Source organism: Panthera pardus, unplaced genomic scaffold, assembly GCF_024362965.1.
Source record: "Panthera pardus isolate Hobbes unplaced genomic scaffold, ASM2436296v1 HiC_scaffold_7, whole genome shotgun sequence".
NCBI classification, from domain to species: domain Eukaryota; kingdom Metazoa; phylum Chordata; class Mammalia; order Carnivora; family Felidae; genus Panthera; species Panthera pardus.
In genome coordinates, this window is record NW_026527002.1 from 873,203 (window position 1) to 897,239 (window position 24,037).

Genomic DNA, 24,037 nt, shown 5'->3' on the forward strand with positions numbered 1-24,037 from the left:
GTACACGTTCAGAACATTAGAACGTGTCCATAAGGACTTTGAGGTTTCAAACTGAGAAACAGGAATCATTAATAGTATTAAGTAACAGTAACTCACTATGAACAGACTATGTGTCATCAAACTCAGGTGGAAATGTAAAACAAGCAGTTAGAAATACACACTGGAAGCTATAAAGGAGGATTGGGGTGGATTCTAGGTTTACATGGGAAATGGTCGCAGAGGTGACCACTGCCCTGCTGGAGGTGAAGTAAAAAGGGCAGGAAACAGAAGAGAGAAAACAAGAAGAGAAAGGAAGTACAAGGGAAGCCACTGAAGACAACAAAAGTGACAAAGATGCAAGTCCTAAAAAGCAGGTTTGTTGGGAGGACATAGTTCTAGAAGTCCCTGCTGGCAAGTTTTTCAATGAAATTATTTTAGACACGTGCAAAGCATGAAAAATATTGCTGTTCCCATCAACCAGCATAAAAACCAGAACAATGCAAATGCAATACAGTTACTGCTTCCTTTATCTATCCTCTGCATAATCACTCCACTGTCTTTTGTCTAACTTCATGGTATTACAGTGCAAGTACGTATGCACTAACGAGCAGAATCTAGTCTCAGAAAAAATCCCTGGGCTGAAAAGCAAATTAGTATTTTCCACTGGAACTCAAGTCCTTTGACACTGGTGTCATTCCCATCGTGCTTTCCTAAAACACACCCTCAGATAAGAGCACAGTGGCTTCTAGCTGGCAGCCTTAAACCATGACTTATTTTTCACACAGGCCAGGAAATCTGAGTACAGGAAAAAGGGAGGGTGTATTTTCCTTTTCTCCCTATTGCCTATATTCTACTATCTCAAGAACACATTTAACCTTGAACCCAGAGTTCAGCGTTTCCTTAGCTATAAACAAGAGGAATCCCAGGTTTCCCTATCCCACTATAGTAAGTCACCCCTACACAAAGTAAGATCTGACTCTTTACTATTGCTAAGAAATGAGTAACAAGCCTAGGAAACAAAATTTTTAAAATAAATGGTTTTGAAATATTAAACATATAAATTACTTTTTGAACAATATAGAGATAACATTTTCTACACACTGAGCTATTCAGTTAGCAAAGTATCAATGACACACATGAATGCTGCAGAAATCAATTTCCTACAATATTCTACAAATGTGCTATTTTCCCCTGGATGTTTACATACAAAGAGCTGCTATAAAAATGATGCAAAATTATTACTGACAAAAACTTCTAACCTCATATCCGCCAACATTCTGTTTTTCTAGTGTAAGATCCAGTTTCTCAATAATCTTCAAAACTGATTTGACAAATTCATTATATAGCAAACGATTCAGACTTTGAAGGGAGGAATTCACAAAGAGAAATACTTCATCTGCTAAAAGAAAATCCTTTAAAATAAAGAAAATAAGCTTCAAAATTTTATGCAAAAAGGTAGCAGTATCCATATTAAATTATAATGCACATGTGTACTTGCATATTCAGATATTATAGCAACTTCTGTGTAAACTGGAGGAGATTTACCTGGAAGTTTTCAGGTGCAAAATGTAGACATTCTCCTAAATTATTAGGGCAGTATCATTTCAGTCAGATAGGACTTCACCCATACATGTAACAGATACTTATTAAGTACAAAGTGGCAAATGAGAAGATTTAGGCCAATCCTCATCAAAGCATTCATCCCACCTAAAGCGTGTGTGTAAAAACACTTAGGTATATATACACACACACATATATTACATACACGTTTGTACAAATACACATGCATGTACGTTTATATATATATATGTGTATAAATAAGCATGCTTACACACATATCTGTATATACACACATACAAGCATACATACACGTGGATAAATGCACACCTATCCTCAGAATGGACTTAAAAATATAATTTATCATTTCTTTATTTTTTTATTTTTTTTTTTTTTTAATTTTTTAACTTTTATTTATTTTTGAGACAGAGAGAGACAGAGCATGAACAGGGGAGGGTCAGAGAAAGGGAGACACAGAATCTGAAACAGGCTCCAGGCTCTGAGCTGTCAGCACAGAGCCTGATGCGGGGCTTGAACTCACTGACCGCGAGATCATGACCTGAGCCGAAGTCGGCCGCTTAACCGACTGAGCCACCCAGGTGCCCCTATCATTTCTTTAAAAGTGAAACTATTCTGGTGCACCTGGGTGGCTGGCTCAGTTGGTTGAGCATCCGACTCTTGGTCTCGGCTCAGGTCACGATCTCACAATTCATTGGTTCAGGCCCCATGTCAGCTCTGCACTGGCAGACAAAGGCTGCTTGGGAATTCTCTATCTCCCCATCTCTTTGCCTCTTCCCTGCTTTCTCTCTCTCTCTCTCTCAAAATAAATAAGTAAACATTTTTTTAAGTGAAACTATTCTACTATTCCAAAAAATAGGCCAATGACTCTGCCTTTACTCAGACAAATATTCTATGGAACTTAACCACAAAACATAGGAACACCTAACATCATATATAAAAAAGAAATATTGTAGGTAAAAGCACTAACACTGCTATACTATTTTACTTCAGTAAGAAAACAACTAAAAACTCCTAAGATAGGAGAACAGAAATTATCTATGGACACAAATTGTTTTTCCTAGGGTATAATGCTTTGTCAAAGTCTATACTGAAATGGTGGCCAGAACCTGGCTTAAAGGAGACATTAGAGAAACATCTATCAGAAACATTAAGCAGGAGGCATTATTCTGATCATAAATGACGTAAAAAACCATATACCAATTGCCTTCACACTACTGAGTCAGTAACATTTCATCTTTTTTTTAATCTTCATCTTTAACAAATAAAAAGAGAATAGCTCTTCCATGGTGATAATACTGTTATACTTTTGCTACCTAAGAGGCTGATCTGTCAGGAAAAATAATTTAGCATCAAACATACTACACTGACTACTCACAGATGAAATAAGGACTCAGCTATGGCAATTATTAAGTTTATATGAGTTCTATGATTTTGTTCCTAACTGATACCACTTTAATTTTCTATTACATGAAGTACTTTAGCAATAAAACAACTGAATAGTTAGTAAAATATCATTCTGAAATTGGCAAGTCCTAAGGGTAAAAGTATGTAGACTAATAAAGAGGAATTAGAGTACTTTCATGGCTTTAAACGAGTCATTTTTACCATCATCTGGTCACAACTCAGGAGACTTCTAAAAAGATCCAGATAATCTTTATACGTGGGCACTTTCCATTTGCCAGTTCTAACTTCCCCTGATGCACGATAGTCTTCAGATTCAGACTCAGCACCCTGGGCAGGAAGACAACAAACCAATATTTACTGGTGGAATCACAAGATAAGCATGGCTGCCAGAATGTTCTGATTTTCAGAACTGCCTAAGCTAAAACATTCACTAGTCAGATACTAATTTGATTGAGGAAGATAGTATAGCATGAAAGCATAATAAGAAAGCAGGCTAAAAAAAAAAAAAAAAAAAAATCATGATTTTTCTAACTGGGACTAAAATAGCGATGAATTAAAAAAATATCTCGGGGCGCCTGGGTGGCTCTAGTCGGTTAAGCGTCTGACTTCGGCTCAGGTCATGATCTCGCGGTCTGTGAGTTCGAGCCCCACATCGGGCTCTGTGCTGACAGCTCAGAGCCTGGAGCCTGTTTCAGATTCTGTGTCTCCCTCTCTCTCTGACCCTCCCCCGTTCATGCTCTGTCTCTCTCTGTCTCAAAAATAAATAAAAACATTAAAAAAAAAAAATTAAAAAAAAAAAAAATCTCAAAACAATGCCCAAGGAATCTGCTAGGGGTCATTTGTCTCATTTTCCTACTCAGGTCCATCTCCCACCTCCTCCTATTTCCTACAACTTCAAGCAACTAAGATATGTCTCCCATGATACGCCTAAGCATTCTGTCTCAGAGTTTCAAGAGAAGCCACCCCCTTCTTGTAAAAATGTGTATATAACAGTAAAGTTACATTTAAGGATGTCCCATAACTTAGGAATTTATTCACCTGAAAAACTATAGAGGTATTATGTCCTACACTTTTCACAATGCAAGGCATGCCTTATAACTAAAAAGGCCATTTTTGTATATTTACAGACTAAAAATCCCAGCATCACTTCTAACTTTCAGTGACAAAAGACTAATTTTCAAAACATTAGATTCAGACTTTACCTTTTGAAGGATCACAGGCTTAGAACATATTCTGATTAAACCCTGATGCACTGAAAAAAACAAAATGAAAACAAAAATGAAGGAAACATCAAAAAGTACACCCAAACACTCAGTGAAAATGACAGCCACTATTTTACTAAACATAACCACACCTCTCAATTTTCCCTCTCAAGTCTATTCATATCCGCAGTGTAAAATTTTAGACCATTAAGATTCAGGAGCAAAAGGGAGAAAAAAAAGATTCAAAAAAAAAAGGATGAAAAAGGAGATTTTGATCCACCAAAACATTAGTTCCCACCAGGCATCAAAAGATACAAAAGAGGGAGAAAGCCTTAGCTACAGTTAAGGTTTTGGCCAGGGAAATCTCCAGTGCTGAAGTCACACCAGTCCTGTGATCTCCCTGTATCGATGATGTGAGTGCACATGCATGGTGCGAATCAGGTGTAGGGTGAGTGTTAAAGATGAGGTGAGGTTTACATTCACGTGTATATGCTGTGTCACCGTTAAGATTAGGGGTTGGTCGATAGATTTAGGGGGAAGATGGAGGCGTAGGAGGACGCTGAGCTCACCGCGCGTCCTGCTGATCACTTAGATTTCACCTACACCTGCCTAACTAACCCAGAAAACGACCAGAAGACTAGCAGAACAGAGTATCCGGAGCCAAGCACAGAAGAGAGGCCCACGGAAGACGGTAGGAAGGGAGGAGAGGCGGTGCGTGCTGCACGGACTGGCGGGAGGGAGCCGGGCGGAGGGGCGGCCCGCCGGCCAAACAGAGCTGAGTCTGGCTTGCAAAAGCGGAGGGGCCGGACGGAGTGTGCTCCCACAGCAAGCGGGACTTAACATCTGGGAGGTCATAAGTTAACAGCTCTGCTCGGAAAGCGGGAAGGCTGGAGAACAAAGGGAGGGAGAGTTGCTGAGCCCCGGGACGACAGAGCTCAGTTTGGCGGGGAAAAAGGTGCTCGCCAGCGCCATCTCCCTCGCCCATCCCCCAGCTAAAATCCCAAAGGGAACCAGTTCCTGCCGGGGAACTTGCTCGCTCCGCGCAAACACCAACGCTGTGCTTCTGCGGAGCCACCCCTCCGGCAGCGGGTCTGACTCCCTCCGGCTGCCACAGGGCCCCTCCTGAAGTGGATCACCTAAGGAGAAGCGAGCTAAGCCTGCCCCTCCTGCCCCCGTGCACCTTGCCTACCCACCCCAGCTAATATGCCAGATCCCCAGCACCACAAGCCTGGCAGTGTGCAAGTAGCCCAGACGGGCCACGCCACCCCACAGTGAATCCCGCCCCTAGGAGAGGGGAAGAGAAGGCACACACCAGTCTGACTGTGGCCCCAGCGGTGGGCTGGGGGCAGACGTCAGGTCGGACTGCGGCCCCGCCCACCAACTCCAGTTATACACCACAGCACAGGGGAAGTGCCCTGCAGGTCCCCACCACTCCAGGGACTATCCAAAATGACCAAACGGAAGAATTCCCCTCAGAAGAATCTCCAGGAAATAACAACAGCTAATGAACTGATCAAAGAGGATTTAAATAATATAACAGAAAGTGAATTAGAATAATAGTCATAAAATTAATCGCTGGGCTTGAAAACAGTATAGAGGACAGCAGAGAATCTCTTGCTACAGAGATCAAGGGACTAAGAAGCAGTCAGGAGGAGCTGAAAAACGCTTTGAATGAAATGCAAAACAAAATGGAAACGACGACGGCTCGGATTGAAGAGGCAGAGGAGAGAATAGGTGAACTAGAAGATAAAGTTATGGAAAAAGAGGAAGCTGAGAAAAAGAGAGACAAAAAAATCCAGGAGTATGAGGAGAAAATTAGAGAACTAAGTGATACACTAAAAAGAAATAATATACGCATAATTGGTATCCCAGAGGAGGAAGAGAGAGGGAAAGGTGCTGAAGGGGTACTTGAAGAAATAATAGCTGAGAACTTCCCTGACTGGGGAAGGAAAAAGGCATTGAAATCCAAGAGGCACAGAGAACTCCCTTCAGACGTCACTTGAATCGATCTTCTGCACGACATATCATAGTGAAACTGGCAACATACAAAGATAAAGAGAAAATTCTGAAAGCAGCAAGGGGTAAACGTGCTCTAACATATAAAGGGAGACCTGTAAGACTCGTGACTGATCTCTCTTTTGAAACTTGGCAGGCCAGAAAGGACTGGCACGAGATCTTTAATGTGCTGAAAAGGAAAAATATGCAACTGAGAATCCTTTATCCAGCAAGTCTGTCATTCAGAATAGAAGGAGAGATAAAGGTCTCCCCAAACAAACATAAACTGAAGGAATCTGTCACCACTAAACCAGCCCTACAAGAGATCCTACGGGGGATCCTGTGAGACAAAGTACCAGAGACATCACTACAAGCATAAATCATACAGATATCACAATGACTCTAAATCCGTATCTTTCTATAATAACACTGAATGTAAATGGATTAAATGCACCAACCAAAAGACATAGGGTATCAGAATGGATAAAAAAACAAGACCCATCTATTTGCTGTCTACAAGAGACTCATTTTAGATCTGAGGACACCTTTAGATTGAGAGTGAGGGGATGGAGAACTAATTATCATGCTACTGGAAGCCAAAAGAAAGCTGGAGTAGCCATACTTATATCAGACAAACTAGACTTTTTTTTTTTAATTTTTTTTTTAATGTTTATTTATTTTTGAGACAGGGAGAGACAGCATGAATGGGGGAGGGTCAGAGAGAGAGGGAGACACAGAATTTGAAACAGGCTCCAGGCTCTGAGCTGTCAGCACAGAGCCTGATGCAGGGCTTGAACTCACAGACCGCGAGATCATGACCTGAGCCGAAGTCAGATGCTTAACCGACTGAGCCACCCAGGCGCCCCCAAACTAGACTTTAAATTAAAGGCTGTAACAAGAGATGAAGAATGGCATTATATAATAATTACAGGGTCTATCCATCAGGAAGAGCTAACAATTATAAATGTCTATGCGCCGAATACAGGAGCCCCCAAATATATAAAACAATTACTCATAAACATAAGCAACCTTATTGATAAGAATGTGGTAATTGCAGGGGACTTTAACACTCCACTTACAGAAATGGATAGATCATCTAGACACACGGTCAATAAATAAACAAGGGCCCTGAATGACACATTGGATCAGATGGACTTGACAGATATATTTAGAACTCTGCATCCCAAAGCAACAGAATATACTTTCTTCTCGAGTGCACATGGAACATTCTCCAAGATAGATCATATACTGGGTCACAAAACAGCCCTTCATAAGTATACAAGAATTGAAATTATACCATGCATACTTTCAGACCACAATGCTATGAAGCTTGAAATCAACCACAGGAAAAAGTCTGGAAAACCTCCAAAAGCATGGAGGTTAAAGAACACCCTACTAAAGAATGAGTGGGTCAACCAGGCAATTAGAGAAGAAATTAAAAAATACATGGAAACAAACAAAAATGAAAATACAACAATCCAAACGCTTTGGGATGCAGCAAAGGCAGTCCTGAGAGGAAAATACATCGCAATCCAGGCCTATCTCAAGAAACAAGAAAAATCCCAAATACAAAATCTAACAGCACACCTAAAGGAAAGAGAAGCAGAACAGCAAAGGCAGCCTAAACCCAGCAGAAGAAGAAATAATAAAGATCAGAGCAGAAATAAACAATATAGAATCTATAAAAACTGTAGAGCAGATCAACGAAACCAAGAGTTGGTTTTTTGAAAAAATTAATAAAATTGACAAACCTCTAGCCAGGCTTCTCAAAAAGAAAAGGGAGAGGACCCAAATAGATAAAATCATGAATGAAAATGGAATTATTACAACCAATCCCTCAGACATACAAGCAATTATCAGGGAATACTATGAAAAATTATATGCCAACAAACTGGACAACCTGGAAGAAATGGACAAATTCCTAAACACCCACAGTCTTCCAAAACTCAATCAGGAGGAAATAGAAAGCTTGAACAGATCCATAACCAGCTAAGAAATTGAATCAGTTATCAAAAATCTCCCAACAAATAAGAGCCCAGGACCAGAAGGCTTCCCACGGGAGTTCTACCAGACGTTTAAAGCAGAGATAATACCTATCCTTCTCAAGCTATTCCAAGAAACAGAAAGGGAAGGAAAACTTCCAGACTCATTCTATGAAGCCAGTATTACTTTGATTCCCAAACCAGACAGAGACCCAGTAAAAAAAGAGAACTACAGGCCAATATCCCTGATGAATATGGATGCAGAAATTCTCAATAAGATACTAGCAAATCGAATTCAACAGCATATATAAAGAATTCTTCACCATGATCAAGTGGGATTCATTCCTGGGATGCAGGGCTGGTTCAACATTCGCTCATGGATTGGAAGAATAAATATTGCCAAAATGTCAATACTACCCAAAGCACTCTACACTTTCAATGCAATCCCAATCAAAATTGCACCAGCATTCTTCTCGAAACTAGAACAAGCAATCCTAAAATTCATATGGAACCACAAAAGGCCCCGAATAGCCAAAGTAATTTTGAAGAAGAAGACCAAAGCAGGAGGCATCACAATCCCAGACTTTAGCCTCTACTACAAAGCTGTAATCATCAAGACAGCATGATATTGGCACAAAAACAGACACATAGACCAATGGAATAGAATAGAAACCCCAGAACTAGACCCACAAACGTATGGCCAACTCATCTTTGACAAAGCAGGAAAGAACATCCAATGGAAAAAAGACAGTCTCTTTAACAAATGGTGCTGGGAGAACTGGAGAGCAACATGCAGAAGGTTGAAACTAGACCACTTTCTCACACCATTCACAAAAATAAACTCAAAATGGATAAAGGACCTGAATGTGAGACAGGAAACCATCAAAACCCTAGAGGAGAAAGCAGGAAAAGACCTCTCTGACCTCAGCCGTAGCAATCTCTTTCTCGACACATCCCCAAAGGCAAGGGAATTAAAAGCAAAAATGAACTACTGGGACCTTATGAAGATAAAAAGCTTCTGCACAGCAAAGGAAACAACCAACAAAACTAAAAGGCAACCAACGGAATGGGAAAAGATATTTGCAAATGACATATCGGACAAAGGGCTAGTATCCAAAATCTATAAAGAGCTCACCCAACTCCACACCCGAAAAACAAATAACCCAGTGAAGAAATGGGCAGAAAACATGAATAGACACTTCTCTAAAGAAGACATCCGGATGGCCAACAGGCCCATGAAAAGATGCTCACGTCGCTCCTCATCAAGGAAATACAAATCAAAACCACACTCAGATATCACCTCACGCCAGAGTGGCCAAAATGAACAAATCAGGAGACTATAGATGCTGGCGAGGATGTGGAGAAACGGGAACCCTCTTGCACTGTTGGTGGGAATGCAAATTGGTGCAGCCGCTCTGGAAAGCAGTGTGGAGGTTCCTCACAAAATTAAAAATAGACCTACCCTATGACCCAGCAATAGCACTGCTAGGAATTTACCCAAGGGATACAGGAGTACTGATGCATAGGGGCACCTGTACCCCAATGTTTATAGCAGCACTTTCAACAATAGCCAAATTATGGAAAGAGCCTAAATGTCCATCAACGGATGAATGGATAAAGAAATTGTGGTTTACATACACAATGGAGTACTACGTGGCAATGAGAAAGAACGAAATATGGCCCTTTGTAGCAACGTGGATGGAACTGGAGTGTGTGATGCTAAGTGAAATAAGCCATACAGAGAAAGACAGATTCCATATGTTTTCACTCTTATGTGGATCCTGAGAAACTTAACTGAAACCCATGGAGGAGGGGAAGGAAAAAAAAAAAAAAGAGGTTAGAGTGGGAGAGAGCCAAAGCATAAGAGACTGTTAAAAACTGAGAACAAACTGAGGGTTGATGGGGGATGGGAGGGACGGGAGGGTGGGTGATGGGTATTGACGAGGGCACCTTTTGGGATGAGCACTGGGTGTTGTATGGAAACCAATATGACAATAAATTTCATATACTGAAAAAAAAAAGATACAAAAGATATCTACATCAAACAACATGCTAGGTATTCATCATTCATCATCATAAAAACAAGGGTGAGTTCCAAACTCACCCACAGTACTGATGCAATTCCAGAGAACTGGTCCTTTCCCCACCAAGGCTAGGAAAACTTTTACTATGGCTTTACAACACACTGACTGCATTTTCGGACTATATTGTGGGAAACTGTCTATCTGTGCCACAATGAGATGTTCCAGAACTGGAGTATACACCTCAGGAACCTAGCAGAAATGGAGAGCAAACTAAAAGTTAGAGAAGGAAATAAATAAATAAATATAGGAATGATATAAATATCTACAATAATTACAACTCAAGTAGACACATACTAGATAAATGAAAAACCTGGCTTATACCTAATCTACTAATAAGCTTAACACTGTGACTGCCTAAAAAAATCAAGAGTAAAACTGTCTGATACTTACGGTGCAAACTACCCCAAGCAGCAATCTTAATCTTTTTATAAAAATGGAACAAATAACAAATAAGTTTTCCTGCTTTGGATAACAAAAAGTCAAGCTTCGTGACAATAATTAACACAAAATACTAATTAAAAATGTCTTGATCACAACAGTGCCTATACTGAATGCATACAATTCCTATGACACCGTCGAATTATCTGAAGAACTGAGATTAATTAAAATAGTGCTCAGTTTAATTAATTTCACTTACTGTATCAAGGTAAAGCAAAACACTTCCAACAGACTGGAGGAAACTTGGCATGTGGTAAATGTGGTCATCAACAGTGTCTGTCTGGGTGAGGAACAGCTGTTTGCACCGCTGAATGAGCTCTACATACATGAAGTCAACATCTTTTGCATTTATAACCTTGCAAGGCTTTCAGAAAGGTAAACAAAAGTCTATCAATCTCGTCAATGTCAAAATAATAAGATTTAAAGTAACATGTTAAGCCATGTGATTATAAACTGAATATCAACAAACTTTTTAATGGAGATGAAACACAGTTATAAAATATATCTCATAAAGATGCTTTTAAAAATAATCTGTTACTCTAAATATTTATTTATATAACACAAAACATCTATTGATTGTCGACTATCCTAGATATTGCTTAGATGGCAGCTACCAAAGACCAGTAAGATGTGGTCTCTGCACCATGAGGCTGGTCACCTAGAAGGGGAGACTGAGAAGTAAACACAAAGCTGGAATTCACTACTACACCGTGCTGCACACTACATCCAGAGCCACCTGTGTCACTCACAAATCTGATAATGCTACTATCGAGCTTCAGATTTTTCAAAGGCTTCTTTGGAGTTCAGATCTAATCTAGCTTCCCTGAGGATGTGACTAGTTCATCTTTGTAGACTCCCTCTCCCTTCATTCTTGACTATCACGTTCCAGCTACACTGTGAACATATCTAACCACAGTGAACAAGTTGAAGTTGGTCAGACCACAGTGTATAAAGTTGAAAATTCCATGTTCTTGGCGTGCCTGGGTGGCTCAGTCGGGATTGAGCACCTAACTCTCGATTTTGGCTCAGGTCATGATCCCACAGTGGTGGGATCGAGCCCTGAGTCAGGCTCTGCACTGGGCATAGAGCCTGCTTAACATTCTCTCTCTTTCTCCCTCTTCCCCTGCCCTGCTCACGCATGTGCATGCATGCAAAACTCTCTCAAAAAAAAAAAAAAGAAAAAAAAAAATTCCTTGTTTTCATTTACATCTGAGCCTCTTCACATACAGGTTCTTCTGCCCTAAATATAAAGGACCCAACAGAGACAAATGGAAATGAAGATTTAAACAAAGCAAGAGGAGGAAAGATGATTTGGAAGCAAGTGAGGAAATTATCAGAAATGGAGTGAGTAGTAAGAGTAGAAAGCTGGGAAGAGGGACTCTCCTTCCCTGAAAAAGAGAGTAGACACTGATTGGGCAGATCTGTAGAAAGAGAAGTAGCAAGCCATTTTCTCTATAAAGTAGAAGTCATAGAGATCCACTAAGAGGGAAATAACTATAGTTACCATCAATATTCTTAAATACACTCCTGTCATAAGAACCTTTCTAAAACACTGTGTAACAGCAATTAAAATTTTACTTCATAAATAACAGGCAGCATAGCGTAACTGAAAAAATGACTTCAATTTATATCATAGCTCTGTCAATTACTATGTCCTTTGACAAGTTACCTAATTCCTGTGGGTCTGTTTCCTCATCTGTAAAGTGGAATGATACTCCTAAAAGCTTATAGGAGAGTTATGAGAATTTGAGGTAATATGTGCACAAAATCCTAGTACATAGTTGGCACTGAAAAATCAAGTTAACAACAAAGCAAGTAACAATACTGTCACAAGTGTGAGATGCTGTTCAAAAACACAATAAATTATATTCCTTTAAACACTCAAATGAAAATAAAAAGATCAGAGTAAATTAACGGGCCATACTCCTGCAAAAAGTCCATATCCACGAATTGCAATGGATAAATCCTTGCTGTTTGAATCCGTGTTCCTGATGATTCCATAGAATTGCTCCATAAAGTACTGCAGTTTATTCTTATGCATTTCTGCATCTTTTGCCACCATAAAAGAAATCTGCAACGGCATAATATTTACTTTTTAGGAATATTTAACAGCAAAACAAAAGAATAAGAATCTATACAAACGTAAAAAGGGTAGATTGTTGAACTAGATATTATCAATATGTTGTTGTAATTCTACACAATTGCTTTTACTGACAAAGAACTACTGCTCTAATCTGCTTAGTCTGCATCAAGTACAGAAAAGACACTCTCTTAAACAAGGCTTTATTATACAGGATACATTTTTCCTACAGAAAGGGACTGAAGATGATCAGGCAAATGTAGAAAGCCATATGCACAAAAACAAGGTTTTGCATTTAGGTCTCCCAATGTAGCAGGAGGCCTAGTTAGACCTCATGTGTAACTCACAGTGTGTTACACTGTGTTACACATGTGTAACTCACCTTTCAAAAAAATAAGCTATACACTGAAGCTTGAATTGGGTGAGGCAAGGGGAAAAAGTACTCTGAGAAGCAAGTAGATCTCTATCTACCAAGGGACAGTAACCTAAATGCAAGAACTAACACAGGTATTCAAGAAAGCATTCCTAATTTCAACACAAAGACTGTCCAAGACAAGAACAGAGAGAATCTAGATAATTATCAGAAGCAGAAAACAGGTATCCACACTTCCATTGCCAAACTACCAACACACACCCCAATCCCACACAAAACCATTTATTTTAGAAGAATGGGATATCACATATACTGCCTCAGAATTTCCTTCTTCACGCACATCAAGAACATGTTCCTCTGATCTCATGGTGTGGGAGTTCAAGCCCTGGATCAGGCTCTATGTGGACAGCTCAGAGCCTGGAGCCTACTTCCGATTCTGTGTCTCCCTTTCTCTCTGCCCCATCCCCCCACTCACGTTCTACCAAAAATAAACATTAAAAAAAATTTTTTTTTAAAAGAACATGTTCCTTCAAGAAGTAAACAAATACTTGTTCACTTTATGAATATATTTTAATGTTTTCACATTTATACACTATTTCTACAAAAGCAAAAATGAACTATCGAGACTTCATCAAGATAAAAAGCTTCTGCACCGTAAAGAATCAACAAAACTAAAAGGCAGCCGATGGAATGGGAGAAGATATTTACCACTGGCATATCTGATACAGGCCGAGTATCCAAAATCTATGAAGAACTTATCAAATTCAACATCCAAAACACAATCCAGTAAAAAATGGGTAGAAGACATAGACTTTTTTCCAATGACATCTAGATGGCTAACAGATACACGAAAAGATGCTCCACATCACTCATCATCAGGGAAATACAAATCAAAACCACAATGAGATACCACCTCACACCTGTCAGAATGGCTAATATTAACAACACAGGAAACAACAGATGTTAGCAAGGATGTTGAGAAAGGGGAAACCTCTTACACCATGGATGGGAATGAAAACTGGTACAGCCATTCTGGAAAACAGTATGGAGGCTCTTCAAAAAGTTAAAAATAGAACCCTACAATCCAGCAATTGCACTACCAGGTATTGGCCAAAAGATACAAAAATACAGATTCAGAGGGGTACATGCACCCCGACGGTTACAGCAGCACTATCAACAATAGCCGAACTACGGAAAAAGTCCAAATGTCCACCAACTGACGAATAAAGAAGATGTGGTGTATATATACTGTGGAATATTACTCAGTCATCAAAAAGAATGAAATCTTGCCATTTGCAACACCGTGGATGAAGTTAGAGTGTCTTATGCTACGCAAAATAAGTGAGAAAAACAAATAGCATATGATTTCACTCATGTGGACAATTTGAGAAACAAAACCTATGAACATATGGGAAAGGAAAAAAAAAAAGATTAAAAAAAAACAGGGAAGCAAACCATAAGAGACTCAACCATAGAGAACAAACTGAGGGTTGATGGAGGGAGGTGGATGGGGGAGGGGCTAAGGAGGTCACTTGTGATGAGTACTGGGTGTTACACATAAGTGATGCATCACTGAATTCTACTCCTGAGACCATCATTACACTATATATTAACTAATTAGAATTTAAATAAAATTTTTTTAAAAACTTTCTAATTTATTATTATGCTTTCAGCAAACATCCTTTTTATACATTATTATCCAATTATTTTCTGATACAGTAGCAAAAAGTTGCAAATAATTATCCAACAGTAGAGGATAAACAACTCTAACTTAAATACAATTATATATACCAACTATGTTGCCATTATAAGTTAATCATGTAGATTTCAGTGTGCTATCAGGGAAACACACACAACATAGCAGAAAACCTTAAGGTCACAGAAATTATGAATATTCCTTTTGGTCAAGATATCTCTCTTCTTTTATCCCCATACCTTCCCCCTGGGAAGAAGGGGAATGAAAGGAGGTTAAGGGAGAAGAAAGAGAAGGAGACAGTGAGGGACAGAGAAAGGGAGGGGAAGGTTTAGAAGCAGTGCCACTGAAATCGTGATTTTTTTCTAAACGGTAGGATTTCAGGATATTTTAAATGTTGTTTGTACTCTTCTACATTTTTTTATACTTATATGCTACTATCTTATAATGTTTTTCATAAAAAATTTACATAAAGCTATTGAAAAATTTCTTTCCCTCAGAAGTAATGTTTAAATTAAAAAATGTAGGGGCACCTGGGTGGCTCAGTTGGTCAAGCACCCAACTTTGGCTCAGGTCATGATCTAACAGTTCATGAGTTCAAACCCCGCATCAGGCTCTGTGCTGACAGCTCAGAGCCTGGAGCCTGCTTCAACAACTTCTCCTTCTCTCTCTACCCCTCCCCTGCTCACACTCTATCTCTGTCTCTCTGCCTGTCTCTCTCTCTCTCTCTCCCCCTAAAAAAAAAAATGAATAAACATTAAAAATAATTTTTTTAATAAAAAAATTGGAAAACTGGTAAACTGGATGTAAACTTTAAAACATTTGCTCATTCAAAGATGCTAAGAAAATGAAAAGCCAAGCCACAGAAATTATTTGCAATACTTTTAGAAAAGGACTTGTACCAAATGATGTAGAGAACTCTTACAAGTCATTTATAAAAAGACATACAATCTAATTTTAAAATGAGCGAAATAATCTGAGTATCTCATAAGATATAAGAATGGCTGCAATCCCTATCAAAATAACACCAGCATTCTTCCGGCAATCAAAAAGAATGAAATCTTGCCATTTGCAACTACGTGGATGGAACTAGAGGGTATTATGCTAAGTGAAATTAGTGAAAGATAAATATCATAATGACTTCACTCATATGAGGAATTTAAGATACAAAACAGACAAACAGAAGAGAAAGGAAGCAAAAATAATATAAAAACAGGGAGGGGGACAAAACATAAAAGACCCTTAAATATAGAGAACAAACAGAGGGTAGCTGGAGGGGTTGTAGGAGGGGAGATGGGCTAAATGGGTAAGGGGCTTAAGGAATCTACTCCTGAAATCATTGTTGCACTATATGCTAACTAACTTGGATGTGTATTAAAAAAATTTAAAAATTAAAAAAAAAAGAATGGCTAGTAACTACAGGAAAAAAAAGATCATTATCAACAGTCACCACAGAAACTCAAATTTGTAACCACAGTAAGGCAATATCATACACCCATGAGAAGTGCTAAAATTGAAAAGACCACCAAAACCCTGTGTTGATTAGGATATGGGCTGACAGGAACTCCCACGCATTGCTGCTGGGAATATAAAATGGCGCAACCAGTTTGAACAGAGTTTAGCAGTTTCTTACTGTTTCATATATACCTCCCACAAGACCCAGCAATCTTGCTTCTAGGTTTTCACTCAAGAGAAGTGAAAGCGTATGTCCACAAAAACACTTTTTTTGGTCACAAATGTTCTTAACTGTTTTATTTAAAAGGACCCCAAAATGGAAACAACCAGAGTGTCTGTAAACAGACTGTTATATCCCTACAACAGGATACTGTCTGTGCCACATTTCAGGTAGGTCTTCATGGACTAGCTTGCAAATTTAACTACCATTTACAACATTGCTCCAAACAAAACTTTTGGTGAATCTTCAGAGTTTTCCATCACAACCCACCCAAGCAGTCTAAATCTGTAACACCTGGCCTGAACAGCAGGTATTTCTAGACACCTCTGGATGCTGAGAGCCATAGCACATTCTCCCTAGCCAACATGTTTCCAAATTTGCAGGCTCAATTCTACAATCACATCCTATCTAGACAGAAAATACATAAGGGCAAATGGACTCTCCTTGTTCTTGAAGTAATGTGAAACAAACACAAACATCTTAACGTTGACAGCTGGCCCTCACCTCTAAGGAAATATGTTTTCTCACCCCAACCTGACTCAGAGGATCCGTGACCTTCCAGTCCTTCTTCCTTCTACCTCCTCTTTGCCACTTTTATGTCCATTAGACCTCCCAGTCTTCGCTCTGAGGCTGTGATCAGATCTGGTATCTTCCTATCTCTCAGTCCTGCTGCCACCCATGCAGCTGATTAATAACCAGGCTTTTTTATTTAAATACTACAAGAGCTAAAAAATAACCTGTATTCATTTTTCAAATGTGCATGCACAAGGTTGGAATTTAATTTTTTGCACGGAAGAAAATATTTTTAAACAAAAGTTGAATTAATACCTGTTTCAGAAAAGATTCCAGAGCTGAATGTGCAGCTTTTTTTATTTCACCATTCGTATGGCTACACCATTTTGACAACACTTCAAATACAGAAATGTAGTTGTCCAGGAGGCAGGTGCTAAACTGAGATGCATGCAGGGTAAACAAGCATAAGCCAGCTGCAATTGCAAAAACCATTATATTTAAAAAAGGAACAACAAAGGCAGAACAAAAAAACTAAGAAAGCTTCAGGTATATGTCAAAACTAAAACTGTTCATGAAGATCCACTATCTTTATAATAACCTACAGATCCTAATCAGAGTTCTAATGCCGCCAACGTCCATTTGAATCAACAGGCCAGTGACCCCCCGCCCGCCCCCAAATAAAGTTCAGAAGTAGGATCAGGGTTTATTTAGATAAAGTCAGAACCAAACAATCTGGATCCTCTGAAAGGTGTTCTAAAGCAATTTTTTTTTAAATCATGTAATCTAAGTGTGACCTTCTAACTGGAGTTTGTGTGCTTAAAACAAAGTCACCAAAAGCCTCCCTGTAAGTAACTGCATGTGAAACATCACATACTTACTTTCACGCACAGTTTAAGCAAAAGTTTACTCAAGACATTAACTTAATAATCTCTAATATTCCACGTTATTAATTACACAATCTTACCTAAGGGTACAGCATATCTCTTCAGATCAATCTATTAAAAAAAAAAATTACCATCAATGTTTAACAATCACAAGTCTCAGTTATGGAAGAATTGGAGTAATATTAATCCTACCTGAGGACGGATTGCCTTTAATGTAAAATCAAAAATCTCCCTTGAAGTCTGGGGGTCTGGGTAAAAACAGAAAGAAGCCCGTTACAAATCCCAACAGCATCATCTGACAAACCTGCAAACACTTTACAACCAACAGTTTTGTTTCAGACAGCCTGAATTAAGGAATCGCGTCTGCTATCATTCATTGCAGCTGGTGAGCTGTAAGCTACGGCTGCGACAGTTACTACTGCAGTCAAGTATGAAGAAAATGTGGACTCACGACACGGGTTTCAATTCCAACTCATCACTTACAAGCTCTGTTAGGTAATCTCTCAGAGCCTCAGTTTTCTTATCTATAAAAAGGGACACTGTATAGCTTCTTTGAGAGTTGTATGCAGGATTACATAAGGCCACACACATGATCATCGTCCCAGTACTCCCAGGCATTCATTCAGCACGTTGTATACATTACAAATATGAATAAATATGATCTTTGACCTTAGCAAACTTATCTCCTAAAAGAGACGACAAAACAGGTGCCCAAGTATAACCCAAAGCTCTTATCCTGGCCTGATGGACGTCACAATTATTTAACTGTCTCCCACCGGTATTCACCGCAGCTGTCCAGATACCATGCTTTTCTCATCACTAAGTTCTCTGCCTTTGTAACAGTGACTTGCAAACCAGAGACGCTCAAAAAGTGTTTGCTTTGATGGACAGGACTGATACATTCGAAAACAGAGCCCAACTGTGACAGAAAATAGACGGAGGAGGGGTCAGAGAGGGTTTAAGACGACAGAAACATCATATCCTTAGGATAATGCCAGAAAAGAGGTATTTAAAAAGTTCCTTTGGAATTCAGTACACGGAGAGATTTCTTCTGGGTGTGAGGATTCAAGACAGGGTTTACAGACAAGGCAGCACTTGAGCTGGGCCTAAAAGAATGGAAACTCATGGTAAAAAAGTCATTCTAATAGAAAGTAACCGTGTAAACAGAGGTGTGCAGATTCGAGATACCAGGCACTTGTCAGCGCACAGCTGGTGTAGAATGTATAGACTCAGGTGAACACAGTGAGGCCCAGGGATGGAAGGGCCTAAACTCTAAGGAGCGGGAATGGACACCACCTCCAGGCTCTGCCTCCCACAGTCCACTCTCCTGTGTCCACCTCTGCTTTTTTTTTTTTTTTAAGTTTATTTATTTATTTTGAGAAGGAGCAACCGAGTACAGAAGGAGGGCAGAGAGAGAGGGAGACACAGAATCCCAAGCAAGCTCCACGCCGTTAGCACAGTTTCCGACTCGGGGCTTGAACTCCCAAACCGTTGAGATCATGACCTGAGCAGTATCAAGAGTCGGACACTCAACTGACCGAGCCACGCAAGTGCCCCTCCATCTCTGCTTTCTAGCAGACCACTCCCTCTACAAGCATGCTCTTGTATTCATGTTTTTGTTATAGTCAAATATATGTAACAGTACTTACCATGTTAACTATGTGTAAGTGTACCATTCAGGGGCATTAAATACATTCACATTGTCGTGTACTCACCACCATTATCTACACCCAAAATGTTTTCATCATCCCCTACAGAAAGGATGTACCTGTTAGAGGCTGACTCCCCTGCCCCCCAGCCCCTGGTAACCTCAATTCTACTTTATGAACGTCCCTGTCCCTGCTACCTCATAGGGTATTTATACCTTTGTGACTGGCTTACCTCCCCTGATGTAATGTCAAGTTCACATGCTGTAGTATGGGATAGTATTTCCTTTTTTTTTTTTTTTAATTTTTTTATACATTTAATTATTTTTGAAAGACAGAGTGCGAGTGGGGGAGAGGCAGAAAGAGAGGGAGGCACAGAATCCGAAGCAGGCTCCAGGCTCTGAGCTGTCAGCACAGAGCCCGACGCGGGGCTCAAACCCACAAACCATGAGATCATGACCTGAGCCGAAGTCGGACACTCAGCCAACTGAGCCACCCAGGAGCCCCAATTTCCTTTTTTTAAAGGCTGACTAATATTCTGTTGTGTGCATATGCCACATTTGTTTATCCATTCATGTGCTGATGAACACGTGTTGTTTCTCCCTTTTCTGCTAGAATGGAAGTGTATAAACTCTGGCATCTATTTCTAAAAACCCTCTCTTACCACCATGTCTCCCATCAGCTGTACCACATTTCTTTGGTCTCTGTTGTTAAGATTTCACTACAGGGTTTTCTGCAGATAGCCTCCACTTCCTCCCTTCCATTCCAACCTTGTCTGTACCCTATTAACCCTCACACTGCTCTGTCTGGCCTGTCCTGACACTCAACTGAAGCTGCCCTTGTTGAGCTGGGTCCACTCTGCAGCTCTTAGCATTCAGACTCCTCCCAGGGCAAAGCACCTTACATCTGTGACCTGCAACCACTCCCTAGGTGATCTGGCCCACACTCACAGCCTCACATATTACCTCTAAGCTGAAGACTTCCAAATTTATATATCGGTGTCTAATTTCTCCTACAAGATTCAGCCTTACATTTACAACTGCACACTTAACATCTGAGATGTGCCATGTCACACATGTCCCAAACAAGCCAGATTTTTGCCTGAAACCCACCCTCTCCCATCCCGCCCAGCTTAGTCACCACTGCAGCAACTTCAATGCTCACAGCTACACTCGAGAGCAAAGTCTGTTAATCCTACACTAAAACAAATCTCACATACAATGGCAGCAGTCAAGCAGACCTTTCTAAAACACCAACTAGCTCATACCTATTCACTAGAGAAAAAACATGGCTTCCCATTCCATCTGGAATGAAATTCCAGCTCAGGAGGCCTCAGCCACTGACCTTACGTCCTGTGCCATCTTTCCCCCAGGCACTCTTTGTGTGCCACTGAGCTACAGACACGCCAACTCTCTTGAACCCCTCTGACCACTGTGCGCTGGCCAGACTGGAGGCCTGGTTACCTGCTGGTCCCTCTGCCTGGAATGCCCTTTCGAGCTCTTTCCCAGCTGGCTCCTTGCCACAGTTTAGCTTGGCCTTAGGCCTTAGCTTCTGGTTGTCTCCTCAGAAAGAACCAGCAAGCTGGGTACATCTTCCACCCTCTCCACACTCTGATATTCCTACTCACTGTACCCAACCTGTTTGCATGATTAAACCCTGAAATCTGTAATAGCTTTTTCAGCTGTTTAAGGTCTGTTTCCTCTACTTGACTGAGCTAATGATGGAAGGAACCTGGTAATTCTGATCACTACATCCAACACATCTAATTCATTACTCTTTAGATAGAAGGCACCCAGGAAACACATACTGCATGAATGAAAACATTAGTATTAGCATTTAGTGCTTGAAGTCACATGATCATGGCATGACAGAAAAACTATAAATTACAGCCTCAGACCAAGGCTTAAATCACAGTGTTGCCACTTATTGGTTATATACTCTATTGCTGCTGCAACAAACTATCACAGAGTGGCTTTAAAAATACAAATTGGTTACTGTACAGTTCTGTAGATGAGAAATCTGAAACGGGTCTCACTGAGGTAAAATCACGGTGTCAGCCTCCTTTCTAGAGGCTTCAGGGGTTCAGAATGAGGACATCTTTGGGAGCCATTACTCTGTTATTGCATCAGTTGTGTTACTCTGGGCGAGTAACCTGTCTTAGTTCTAGCTTCCTAATTTAGAAAACAGAATATGACTCTCTATCTTAGAGAGTTATTACCAGAATTTTCCTTGCAACTATTCTAGCATGTGGTAAATGAGCAATAAGCACTGTTATTTTTCTTAACCTGCATGTGTTCACTGAATATCAATCAATATACCAATCAAGTACAAAGACAATTCAGCAACATTTCCTGCCAGTATCAAGTGGCAAAAACAAACATATAACCTGATAAGTTGAAAATACCTCATAAGGGGCACCTGGGTGGCTTAGGGCATGATCTTGCAGTCCGTGGGTTCGAGCCCCACATCAGGCTCTGTGCTGACAGCTCAGAGCCTGGCACCTGCTTCAGATTCTGTGTCCCCCTCTCTCTCTTCCCCGGCCCCACTCATGCCTGTCTCTCTCCATCTCTCAAAGATGAATAAACGTTAAAAAAAAAATTAAAAAATACCTCACAGGAAGTGCTATAATAGGAAAATATAGAAAAACATAGAGGAATATTCTATAGAGAATATAGAAGCCAGAGGAAGTGACTCATCTCAGGGGCATCATAAGGGCTTCAAATGGGTGACTTGTGAGCAAGAACCTGATGAATGGGAAGCTGGCAACAAAATATGGGACAGAAAAGCGAGAAAATAAAGGAAGAGAAATATCATAGAGCTACCACAACATCCCAAGCAAGAAAGGGGTGAGTAAAAATATTACATTAAAACATGAAATTGCTGTTTTTGTAGATCAAAACTCATTAGATACTGAAATATAAAAATATTGGAGACAACCAGAATTTCATGTTCCAACCTAATAAAAGCAACTCACAGGAGATAGAAGAATTTGGTAATTGTTCTTAGCGTTAAAAGTTTCATTTGCTTTTTAAAAAGAAATGAATTTCGTAGTGCATATAATGCTATCCAAGATAGATTACCCTCCAAACCTTTCATGTTGATACTACAAGGAAACGTTATCGATAGCTATAAAGAAAAATATATTAAACAGACTTTAAAATTGATAAGGAAGTATCTGCATCCCAAGAATTACAAAATGCTGATGGAAGAAATCAAAGACCTAAATAAATGGAGAGAGAAATTATGTTCATGGATTGGAAAATTCAACATAGCAAAGATGTCAATTCTCTCCAGATTAATATACAGATTGAATGCAATGACCATCAAAATCCAAGCAAATCCAATCCACACACTTATTCCAGAATTTACATGGAAAAGCACAGCACTTAAAATACTAAAATGATTTTGAAAAAGAAGAATAAAACGGGAAGACTTTACATTAAGGCTTACTATAGAGTTACAGTCAAAAAGACAGCGTGGGGGCACCTTGGTGGCTCAGTTGGGTGAGAGTCCAAATTTTCGGCCCAGGTCTTGATCTTACGGTTTGTGAGATGCAGCCCCACGTCAGACTCTGCACTGACAGCACAGAGCCTGCTTGGGATTTTCTCTCTCTCCTGTCTTGCTGCCCCTCACCCCTATGCCAGACTCTGAATGAATGAATGAATGAACGACAGCGTGGTTTTGGCAGAAGGATACATACATAGACCAATGGAACAGACTCGCACATATGTGCCCAAGGACTTTTTATGAAGGCACAAAAACAATTCAACAGTAAATATGGCAATTTCATGGACATGATAAAAGCACAAGCAACAAAATTAAAAACAGATAAACTGGACTTCATCAAAATAAAAAACTTTTACACATCAAAGGACACAGGGCAACCCATAAAATGGGAGAAAATACTTGCAAATCATGTATTTGGTAAGGAATTGATACATATACATAAAGAACTTCAACAATTCAACAACAAAAAGTCAAATGACCCAACTAAAAAACGGGCAGAGAACTTAAACGCACATCTCTTCAAAGAAAATATATAAATAGCCAAGAAGCACATGAGAAGCCATTCAACATTACCAGTCATAAGGGAAATGCAAATGAAAACCACAATGCTACCGCTTCACATTTTGAAGGCTATTATCAAAAACAGAAAATATCAAGTACTGGCAAAGATAAGGAGTAACTGGAACCCTTATGCATTGCTGGTGGGAATACAAAGCAGTTGCAGCTGCTGTGGAAAAACGTATGACAAAAAAATTAAACATAGAATTACAATATGATCCAGAAATTCCAAAAAAAATGAAAGCAGGGACTCCAACAGATATTGGCATACCCATTTTCCGGCAGCATTAGTCAAAAAGTAGTGGTTTTGGGGTGGAGGTGGGGAAGAGAGGTAGCTATGGCTATGAAAAGGTAGCAGAAAGGCTCCTTATGGTGAGCCTGTTCAGTACCTTGCCTGTGGTGGTGCATACACAAATGTATACGTGATAAAACTGCCTAGAATGAAA

At 39.8% G+C, this 24,037-nt stretch overlaps 1 protein-coding gene across 3 annotated transcripts in view; it reads right to left on the reverse strand.

Annotated features, from left to right (window-relative positions):
* The window catches only part of PRKDC (protein kinase, DNA-activated, catalytic subunit), a 216,309-nt gene that overhangs the window by 185,946 nt on the left and 6,326 nt on the right, over window positions 1-24,037 (reverse strand). For all 3 annotated transcript variants that reach the window (XM_019428882.2, XM_019428881.2, XM_019428883.2), the window contains 9 exons: window positions 18,073-18,128; window positions 17,961-17,991; window positions 17,312-17,469; window positions 12,587-12,733; window positions 10,862-11,026; window positions 10,245-10,413; window positions 4,164-4,213; window positions 3,163-3,288; window positions 1,239-1,391 (listed from right to left, as the gene is read on the reverse strand). In XM_019428882.2, coding sequence (XP_019284427.2) covers window positions 1,239-1,391; window positions 3,163-3,288; window positions 4,164-4,213; window positions 10,245-10,413; window positions 10,862-11,026; window positions 12,587-12,733; window positions 17,312-17,469; window positions 17,961-17,991; window positions 18,073-18,128 — 1,055 coding nt within the window. The remainder of the gene's footprint in view (window positions 1-1,238; window positions 1,392-3,162; window positions 3,289-4,163; window positions 4,214-10,244; window positions 10,414-10,861; window positions 11,027-12,586; window positions 12,734-17,311; window positions 17,470-17,960; window positions 17,992-18,072; window positions 18,129-24,037) is intronic.